Source organism: Miscanthus floridulus, unplaced genomic scaffold (genome assembly GCF_019320115.1).
Source record: "Miscanthus floridulus cultivar M001 unplaced genomic scaffold, ASM1932011v1 os_2412_1_2, whole genome shotgun sequence".
In the NCBI taxonomy this organism is placed as follows: Eukaryota; Viridiplantae; Streptophyta; class Magnoliopsida; order Poales; family Poaceae; genus Miscanthus; species Miscanthus floridulus.
The window spans coordinates 142,330-153,207 of NW_027098287.1; the positions used below are offsets into that span (position 1 = coordinate 142,330).

At 47.0% G+C, this 10,878-nt stretch overlaps 1 protein-coding gene across 5 annotated transcripts; it reads right to left on the reverse strand.

The window, feature by feature from the left end:
• Window positions 1-1,382: 1,382 nt before the first annotated feature.
• On the reverse strand, window positions 1,383-6,627 carry LOC136534931 (uncharacterized). 5 transcript variants are annotated; one of them, XM_066527285.1, is made up of 8 exons: window positions 6,221-6,627; window positions 5,576-5,692; window positions 4,303-5,486; window positions 3,970-4,221; window positions 3,194-3,274; window positions 2,482-2,641; window positions 1,961-2,394; window positions 1,383-1,650 (listed from the first exon to the last, which is right to left on the reverse strand). In XM_066527285.1, the coding sequence occupies exons 3-8, from the start codon at window positions 5,461-5,463 to the stop codon at window positions 1,594-1,596; spliced, it is 2,145 nt and encodes a 714-aa protein (XP_066383382.1). In that variant the 5' UTR covers window positions 5,464-5,486; window positions 5,576-5,692; window positions 6,221-6,627; the 3' UTR covers window positions 1,383-1,593. The 5 variants fall into 5 exon arrangements, with proteins under 5 accessions (XP_066383382.1, XP_066383380.1, XP_066383384.1 ...); XM_066527287.1 differs by having other exon boundaries at window positions 1,386-1,650; window positions 4,303-5,219; window positions 5,304-5,692; XM_066527283.1 differs by having other exon boundaries at window positions 1,384-1,650; window positions 4,303-5,692.
• Window positions 6,628-10,878: the final 4,251 nt, after the last annotated feature.

Sequence of the window (10,878 nt, forward strand, 5' to 3'; positions counted from 1 at the left end):
CTCAACTCGAGCCGGAGCCCAGGAGCACCGCCGCCGCCCTGCGCCGCGACGCTGCCGCTCTACTCCCGGCGCACAGGCCATAGGGCAGCCCGCCATGGCTGCCGCGGAGCCAAGCCGGCACGGGAGCTCGTGTGCACGCAGGATGACACCACCGTCGCAGCATTACTGCTCGGGCACTGGAGCGTCGCCGCTACCACGGCTCGCAGGAGCGCTGAGCCTCCTCGTGCTGCTACCTCGGCCATCTCCGTGCCGGAGCTCGAAGCCGCCGAGCACTCCGCGCCACGCTCGCCGAAGCCATGCCGTCGGAGCTGCTTCCTGACCTCGCCGCCAGCCACCACGCTGGAGCTGAGCATTGCCGAAGCCGCCCGCGCCTTGACTTGCCGCAACGGCCGCACGGACGAGCATCCCGCCGGCTCGCACCGATGCCACGCCGCCAGCGCCAATCGCCGCTGAGACGAAGCCCCCGCCGTCGCTCTGCTCTGATCCGCTCTCTCTCTCTCTCTCTCTCTCTCTGTTCGGCGCTCTCTGTTCTGCTCCTCTTTTCCCCTCTATTCCGCGCGTGGACGAGAAGACCGAAGACGACGACGTCGATGTCGAACGCTGTACTTGGCCCGATTCCCTGCTCAACTTGAGCCAGAGCCCAGGAGCACCGCCGCGGCCCTGCACCGCGATGCTGCCGCTCTGCTCCTTCCCCTCCTCTGCTCTCTGGACTATGGACACGGGAAGTCACGGATGCCATTCGAAGCCGAACGTCGCTCTGTGCCGAAGCCAAGCACCACCAGGGACACCGTGCTCGCCCGGAGCGCTGTGCCAGGCTACTGAGGTCGTCCGCCTCTGCCCCTCTGCCTCTCTATCTAGCGTCCTCGAAGCCGCCGCCGCCACCCGCCCGCCGGACTGCCGTCGAGGCCGCCGCGGCGTGGAGCACAAGCACCTCAGTTAGTGCCACCAGAGCGAAGCACAACGCCTCGGCACCCAACGCCGCCGTGGCACCGAGATGGACGCCACGCTGCCGTCTCTCTGCACCCGGTCTCTACGGCTCAGTCACGAACGACCGAAGGCACCTGGCCATCCATGTCACAACAACCAATGGTAGTGCGCCACGTCACTAAACTGTATCAAACAATTTCTAACCCAGCTAACTAGATAGGACAAATCCCTCCCGTGCTAAGCCTACCCCAGCAGAACCTCCTCTTGCCTTAGAATTTAAATTTTATTATTTATTTATTTGCAGGCTTCGATTATAAAAATCCCATGTTTTAGTTCACAATATATTTATAATATTTATAATTTCTTGTTTGACAACCTGTTCATCTATTATTTTTCTATTTGGCATCATATATTTCTGCTACAAAGAAGGATATTCATGTCATTTTACCGACCACTTGACGTCGTTACTAGCCCAAATGGACGGCAATGCTATCTAGGGAAGGGAATTTTGATGTCAAATAAGAAAGTTCAAATTTTTTAATGCCAAATGTGGAAAACTGATTTGTTTCAGTGACAAATACGTAATTCTCCCTAAAATATTTACACATTCTTTTTGTGCGCAGCAGCGCAAGCTATACATGAGATGGGATGGGAGCATAGTGACCATCAGTTGCTCATGTCAAAGTACTTGGGATCGGCGGGGAAGTCATGCTCCACTCGCAGCTGCAACAAAGATGAAACCTGTCACATTAAATTCTACGGATTTAACAGAACAAGAAACAATCAAGGAATAGTCCGATTGCCACGGAGAGGCAATTAAAGCAAGCTTGAATAATCGTTTCGAAATGATTGTAAGGAAGACCAAAAAGCTGGTCTAACGTCAACTATAGGCCACAGTAAATAACACAATATCATATTAAGCACATGTGCATTTTGTCCAACCACCTAAAGTAAACTGACCCGATTTCTGACTGATGATAGAAGGAACAAATGTGAAGGTAAAAGCTTCAACAACATCGAAAGTTTTGTGTACCTCGCCTTCATCTGCATCTGAGTGCCTTTGAGGAAATACAACTCTAAGATCATTGTAGAGATAGAACCTCCGCTCTTCCTCGGGTACTGTATTGTTGCTATATGGTGCCGATGATGGATCAGATTTGCACCGAAGCATTGATTTCGAGGATTTCTTGGAGGGGCACAGAAATCGAAGGTGCAAAGCATATCGAAGCACAGCTCCACCTGAACTATCGTTGATCTTAGAAGGTGAGCAGCATGATTGCTCTTCTCCTATGCCAAACTTATTCATTTGACAGCAGCAACCATCAGAATCAGAATGGTCTTTCTTATTTCCACGAGAACTAGACTTATTTGATTCATTAGAATCACTATCCAATGATCGACATCTTGTTTTTGGATCTCCTTTTTCTGATTCGTCATTTGAGTTGCAGTTCTGTCCACCGCCACAGCCTACAAAGACACAGAAAAATTAGCACTGGCTCAAAGCCAACAGTTTGGATTCGACCATTATTTGGTATTAGGCCATCAGCTGATTACATTCAGAACATAGAGTTCTCCGTTCAATAGGTTCACTTCCACATGAAACTGACTGAGAAGACTTGGGCCCAACATTAACATTGCAAGTCTTGCTTCCTTCTTCCACTGGATTAGAGTGTAAGACAGGGGGGGAGAGTGTGACCTTTTGCCGCATGAAAGTCTGTCTCGTTACACAACAAGGGAAACAAGATGAGAACTGGATGATAGGAACAAAAACAAAAACTAGTCATTGTGATTTATAAAGCAGCTGTCGAAAAATCTAGCATTTGATCCCTCTGAGAAAGTCAAAGCATGTCCATTCCAGGCCTTAAAAACTCTCAAATACTTTCAGCTACGCAGTAAACAATAGATTATCTGCACTGCCAAATTCCAAATTGGCTTATTTTTCAAGTACTTAGTTAAGGGAAAATCACTTGGCAGATCTAATATAGTGTAATACTTTGTAACATATACAAATCTCTTATACACATGATAAACACCAGACTAAAGCCCATACAAAACGGGTTGAGGCTAGTAAACAACCCAATAAATGAAATTTGCTCAGCCAGTAAAAAAAGGATGTACCTACATATTTCACATATGGGTCAGCAGGAAATTAGGTAAACAGGTGATCATTCGGTGAACATTCAGTTCTTTTTAGTATGCAATAAAAAATATTAGTCTAAGGTCATAAAACATAATGAAAAATGAAAAATATTAGTAATTCTTGTACCTTGGTTCCAGAAGGCATGTCACTCAATTCATAGTTGCAGAAGAAAGTATGAAGTGGAGTCTTCTCTGGGTTGCTCACCACCTGTCAAAGTCATTTTTTTTATTTCAATTGTACAGAGACACAGTATACAACTCCAAAATATGGGCAGATGCGAAAGTGTAAATCAGATCATGTAAATCTTCGCCTTTATGGACTGCTGTGAGGAACTCTCCCACAACAAAAAACAACAAAGAATCATTTGTCCAAGTTGCCTAGAGATCCCAGTGGTAGGCAGATATATGTAAAAGATCATATGTTCAAACATGAACAAAATTATTCGAAGTGAAGTTGCAAAGAATGGAAGGGATGAAATTAAAATGTCATTTGTGTAATGCAGTAAGGTACAAAGAAAACTAAATGACGCTTTTGAGAAAGAAAGAAAGAAAGAAAGAATTAAAGAAAGAAAGAAAGAAAGAAAGAAATGTTCAGTATTATGCAAGAACTCAGCGGTCTTGTCTGTATAAATTTCATGCAGCAAGGGTGGTTTTAATTGTGCTTTATCTCAGCTGTTAACAATTCTATCAAAGCAAATGCAAACAACTCCATCGTCAAGGAATTTCTGATGTCAACAGGCCTTGTCAATCCAGGTAACTTGTACAGATATTTGATTATGAACGAGTTCAAATAGAGGAAAAAAGCATAAACCAGTGCACAATAAAGAACAACGATTTCACCAAAACTGAACTGGTCAAAGGTCAGAACGATATTAATGTTAGGGATCCGAAACAGTTTAGTACCAGTTGTATGCGACCCTTAACAGGGATGCGTAAACGACTCTTTGCTGATCGTGAATCATTGTTACGGTAGCTTCTTTGGATCTTCGGGCTTTTGCTGTTATTCGAAGGCAACCTCCCGGCAAGATCAATAGAAGAATAGTACAATAAGGAGCTATCCTCATCGATGCTTGTTACTGAGAATGGAAGTTTCTGAGTTGTAGGGAAGAAACTACCACCAGTGACATTTAAAACAGCTAAGAAACCATCAATTGTCTGCATTCAGAGAGGAAATGGAATCAAATTCAACAATCAAGGGCCCTGTACATTTTAGTAAGTAGACAAGAAATTAGAGACCTGACTGTCTTTTCCATACGAGTATCGACCAGATAAAAGGGACTCCTCAAAGGAGCCAACGAGTGACCTCCTTACATGCAAAGACAAACTCCGACCATAACCAATTCGAGGAGATGTAGGTCGGGGAGATGTAGGGGAAGATTCAGGGCCCCAATTTCTGTATCTTCTCAATGAACTCCATTTAGGTGGCATAACTTCAAGTTCATCATGTAACAAGTTAGTTCCTTTTGATACATCCATCCTAGCTCCGTCAGAACCTCCAGTTTCCTTTAAATCTAGGAAGTCATTCTCAAGATCTTTCATTATAGATCTTTGAGATCCTGACACCTTAATTTTGTTCATATATTTAGGGCTGAGAGGAGACAGAGAAAGCGGAGAGTGTGCTAATTTTGCACTAGCTGCTAGATGATCATAATAGGATACAGAATCCTTGCTCCCAAGTAAAGGACCATCAGTGAATGAATTAGAATTGCTCCTAGTAACATCCCATTCTGGGCTCCAGCTGGAGCACCTAGAGGTTGGAGTATCCCGTGTTTCAAAAGAATTGAGGCATCCTGTGTTGGCTTTTTTATTATCATGGGAGCCAGTACTGTATAGTTTATCGGCTGAATCAGAATGCCTAAATCTAGAATCACCAGAAGAAAGATTGAGCACATCACCATTGAACTGTTTAGGGAGCACATTTTTCAATGGAGAGAGCAGTCTTTTCCTTGCCTGGAGTTCATGCTGATCAAATGGCAAATGGCAATTACTGTTGACCAAAGATGAATCGACCATATTCGTTTCTGTTCCATCAGAACCTCCACAACCAGAATCAAAGCCCACAACCCTTCTTGCCGGCATGTGGACAGAAGGCACCAATTTAGGAAAAGATCTAGAATTTCCATCCCTTGAATCAATATTTAGTCCACGGAGGTCTGCATGTTCAAATTCATGATTGTCATTAGAACACCCATTTGATTCATCCGAACCATCTAATGTGGTCTTTCTATTAAAATCACCTATCAATGGGTACGAAAGCACCCTGCTGCTAGACCTTCCCGCAGGAAGCCCATCCAAATCGCAGGCACTAACTCCTCCAAAATGTGGAGGACAAGAAGTAGAGGTGTGCAATGCTGTTGGCGCATCATCCTTGACTGTCGAAGGTTGGGGTAAACCCATCACAACCTAGTTTGGATTAGCACCTAAAATGTAGTTATTAAGTCCTTTTCGTGTCCGTCAGAATCTACTGAACTCAATCAATATAGGAAGGGTAGAACTACACTCCACACGCCTCTGAAGAAAGCATATCATCATCTTTGCGCTGCTACTGCAGCAACTGGAGATGAAGCACAACTTGGACCCTGAGCAAGCAACCAGAAACCTGGGATGAAGCATGCCCATCACAGTCCTGCAGAAAGCAAATCGAAGAATTACATACTTCACCATACAGCTGAGCTCATTAATAGCATGAGCTAGTATTACTTCATTCAGTTCATAAAAGGAAACTGTCAGCTTGTAGAACTTCTATTGCTGCCTCATAAATAGTAGGTGAGCAACCCTATCATGAAATACAAACTATTACTACCGCACATTGCACATAAATCAAGACAGTAGAGGTTCACCGCATAAATATGTGAGTACTCTGGAAACAAACAAAATTGAAGATGAACCAAAAATCACATTCGGACTGGCGAACCCCAGTTCGATTGGAGGGACTTCACAGCAGCTGTAAGCGCAAGAAAGGAAGCACCGATTTTGGGCGAACACAAAGAACAGCTTTATATGATCTTTATATTATCGATCGGGACAAGCAAAAGCAAGTTATTACCACAAAACCACAAATAACTGAACAGAGCCCAACACGACTAGAGAAATTGCAGAAATCCAAACAAAAAATACTTGGATATATAGATCAAGACGCCACACGCCAGCCTACCTGACAGACCAAACAGAGAAATCGACCGCATGGCCACCGAACGGAATCGGGTCTTCAGCGATGGGACTGCTTCGATCCGATCGCTAGAAAAAATCGGCCAGGAAGTCGGGGGTGCAATCCTGCTGATTGATTCCTCCTGGGGTTCTTGGCTTCCCCTCAGTTTATCCCCCTCCCCTTCCTAATCTTTTCCTCTCTCCCTTCCCTTCCCCTCCTTGCGTTCTTGGCTGCTCCACCTCCCCTATCTTCTCAAATGGTGGCTTATATAATTGTGCAACAAGACACGGGTCGTCAATTGAGGCGCTAATCAGAGATTCCTACGGTGGGAAACGCTGGATTATTAGTAGCGCTGGTAGCATCGGGTAGTTTTCAATCCGGCGGAAGGCTGTTTTGGTTTGGCTTGTAGTTGGTATTCTGTTGTTCGACGCGACGACGCCCATGGATAAAAATGTTTCCCGAGGACTCACATCTTGCATTTTGGTCCCTGAGGTTCTTGGAAAACAGAGGATCAGTAGGATGCCACCCGAGATTTCATCTTCTCCTGGTTCCCAATGGAAGCAGCTTACTGGAGGAGCTTATAGGTACTCTCTCGCTTTTCTGAGGGTTTTTTTCTACTCTCTCGGTTTATAAGTCATTCTAGTTTTCTCGCATAGCTTTGTTATATATCTAGATATAGTAAAAATATGTATTTGGAAAAGCAAAAAACAACTATAATTTGGATCATAGAGCAGATGTTAACCCAATATATCTATTGAGGAGAAAGGGGAAAGCAATTACTTACCATTGCAGGAGCTTATCGTCGTGCTCATCTCTGCCAAATCTGACGACTCGCGGGCGGAGGGAAGCTCAAGGGTAGTGATAGATTCGGCAGTAGAGGAGGCGCTAGCTCGCGGCCACTCCCAAAGAGGGAGGGTGTGGTGTTTGCCGAGGAAATTGATGCCGAGTTTTCATAATGGTGCTTGCTGCGGAGATCAGTGTTGATCTCACAAAGTGCCGCCAACTAAAGGAGCACTCAAATGGTGGGGGGATTTCCGTACGAAGAGCTCAATGGTGGATGGGAGCTCAGGTCGACGGAGCGGTGTTTGGAGCCGTAACCTGTGCAAAGGAACTTCTAGAGTACCGAGCTTGGCTCAGAGTGAGCAAACGTGTGCAGAGAAAAGAAGACGAGAAATAGCAAACAGTGGGAAATAAAATCTCCATTCCTTTTTGCTTTGGGCTTAACACATTTTGCGTTGTACTCTCTCCGTTTCAAATTATAAGTCGTTTTAATCTTTTTTTTATATATATGATTTGCTATGTATCTAGACATATATATTATATCTAAATGCATAAATAAAACGGATGTATTAAAAAATCAAAGCGACTTATATTTTGAAACATATGAAGTATTTTTTAAGTGCTCGATAAGCTTCTAGTTTGGATACCCTATTATTTAATTAAACATCTTAAAAGCGTCTCGACAAGTCGATCCAAATGTGTTGCCGGAGACAACCAAAGACCATGGGCTTGTTTGTCATGCAGCCGTGCAAGCAAGCTTCAGGAACATTGGCTCATTTTTCACGTAGAGGTGTTTGGTTCTTTAGTCGCTCCTAAAATTTATGTCACATTAAATATTTAGATATTAATAAAGAGCATTAAATATAGATTAATTACAAAACCAATTATATAGATGGAGGCTAATTTGCGAGACGATTTTTAAGCCTAATTAATCCGTCATTAGCACATGTTTACTGTAGCATCCACGTTGTCAAATCATGGGCTAATTAGGTTTAAAAGATTCGTCTCGTAAATTAGTCGCAAGTTGTGCAATTAGTTTCGTAATTAGTCTATATTTAATACTCCATGTATGTGTCCAAACATTCGATGTGACATGAATTTTAAGAGCGTCTAAAGAACTAAACAGGGCCGTAGTACCCTTTTTTGCCACAACCCACGAAATGACGAGAGATCGAATATATTCTGATTTAATGAGGGTGTAACTTACTAGCCTGACTTATCAGTCATGGTACATTGTTTTCTCTTACAATAAATTAACGAACAAAATTATCGGGGACCAATACTAGGGTACCCAAAGAGGAGTGACTAATGGTCGTCGACGATAGTTCATCCTCACGATTAAGGGCACAACTACAGCTTCGACCGACCCCCGGTGCGTAAGCTCCGCCTTGTCCGACACCGAGGTCGTGGGCTCCGCCTCGTCCGACCTCTGAGGGTTGGCTCTGCCTCGACCGACCTCTAGGGGCGGGCTCCGCCTCGTCCGACCTCTAGGGGCGGACTCCGCCTCGCCCGACCCTTGGGTCTACGCTCCGCCTCGCCCGACACCAAGGCTGCAGGCTCCGCCTCGCCTGACACCGAGGTCATAGGCTCCGTCTCGTTAGACCTCTAGGGGCGGACTCTGCCTCGCCCGACCACTGGGTCTGCGCTTCGCCTCGCCCGACACCAAGGCTGTGAGCTCCGCCTCATCCAATCCCTGAGGGTTGGCTCCGCCTCGCCCAACACTGAGGCTGCGGGCTCTGCCTCGTCCGACCTCTAGAGGCAGGCTCCGCCTCGCTCGACCCTTGGATCTATGCTCTGCCTCACCTGACCCCTGGGTTCGTGCTCTGCCTCGCCCGACACCAAGGCCGTGGGCTCCGCCTCGTCCGACCCTTGGGTTTGGGCTCCACCTTGCCCGAGCCGTGGGTTTGCACTCCGCCTTGCCCCGCCTCAGGGAAGGAACTCTGCCTCGCCCGACCCTAAGGCCGGAGGCCCCGTCTCGACCGACGGAGACCCATATTGTCGCCGACCACTCCAGGTCCAAACATATAGGCCTGGGTCAAAGCTATGACGCCAGGGAAGAAACTGGCATGCCTCGATGTAACCTATGGCCGCGACGGGACATATCTGGGGGTTCACGTCATGGACAGCATCGGGCATACCAGTACTGCTCTGCCTAACCCCCGTACGAACACTAATGGGTGCGTCAGTTCACCACGACGTTCGCTAGGACGGAGTGGAGCGCCATGACCGATAGAAGACGCCTGCACATGACGCCAATAACGGACAAGGCCACGATGGGAAACTGTCCCTATTGACGTCTATAGGATCAATGGGACCCGCATATAGGAGAAGAAGGACTCGGCGATCCTAAAGGACTTCTTCCTCTCGTTCTCTTCTCTTCATCCACTATAACCTGTGCTTTCCCTTGGCCTATAAAAGGAAAAGCAGGACGTCCCATAGGGGCATCGAACCAACGATCAGACTCGACTCAACTCGACTCGTCTCGACTCAAATGCATCACAACACATAGCCGAGAGGCGACCGAGCTCTTGGCACCCATTTGTTCCTCTCACCAGAGACTTGGGACCTGTCTCTCTCTCGACCGTTTGTAACCCCTACTACAAACTTTTAGTGTTAGTAACATGAGCAGCAGCAATGAATTAGACATAGGGACATTCTGCCCGAACCAGTATAAACCTCGTATCCTCTTAGCACACCATCCGAGACAGACGCACAATATTAGAAATTTACTTATTGATGGTAACTCAAAACACCGACAGTTGGCATGCCAGGTAGGGGCCTTTTACGTGTCTCGACATCCACACCAGGCCTCGGATGGCTAATCGCAATGTCAGCTGGGTCCTCAACGTAAACGTGCGCTTCGGGGACCTAGACTTCATCGTCACGACAGAGGGAGAGTTGGCGATGGCTCCTAGGAGGCCCGGCCTCTTCACTACACGCACCAAAGGCCCGTGCCCCTAGGAGCAACCAGCTCTTCAACTTTGACTACAGGAGGTTGGAGCGCCAGCTCAGTGCCTTCCTGGGACCCCGACCGTCCTAGGAAGACCTGCGTTACCTCACCTTCTCGTTCGCCAATGTTGTGGCGCAGCTTGCTAGAGGGGAGCCACTCTCTCCATAATACCTCATCTAGAGCGCCCCGACAGCGCTCCCGTTCGGTCTCCACAACACCGCGAAGACCGATGGCCACCTTGTGGCACGACGCACGTCTTCGTCCCTCATGAACAATGAGTTCGTGGGGATGACCAAATACGTCGTGGAGTCTTTCCATGATCTCCTCATGGGAGAACCGAGGTTGCCCTCCGGCTCTAACTCTAGCAGAGGGAGTCATCACCCCTCTCGTGAGTGTTTCATGGCAGGTACCCCCGAAGGATACGTCGAAAGCATCCATGAAGAGGAGGCTACCCCGACGAATGACCTCAACAACAAGGTCAAGGAGGAGACAGGGGCCCCACCCCACCTGTGGGTGGAGCAGCTGAAGGCCCAACACCTAGAGCTCGAGGAAGCACGTCTCCAGCTCGAGCAGGAACACATGGAGCTCGATCGAGAGATCAAGCGCCACGGAGATGGTGGGCGCACACGCGCCATGGCCCGCAACATGAACCAAAGAATCATCGCAGACGATGAAGCCCTCCCACACTTTGCCTGGGCGAGTGTAGGGTTGATATGGCAGACTAGAGGGGGTGAATAGTCCTTTCTAAAATTAATGGCGTCGGCTAACCGAAACAAGTGCAGAATTAGAACTATCGGTCTAGCCAAGACGATACCCCTCTATCTATGTTCTCTAGCACCTTACAAAGATACTAATTAAGCAACAAAGGTGCTGGGCTAGCTAGAGCTCACCAAACCAATTCTAGGAGCAAGGTCATACAAAACCTATGCCACTA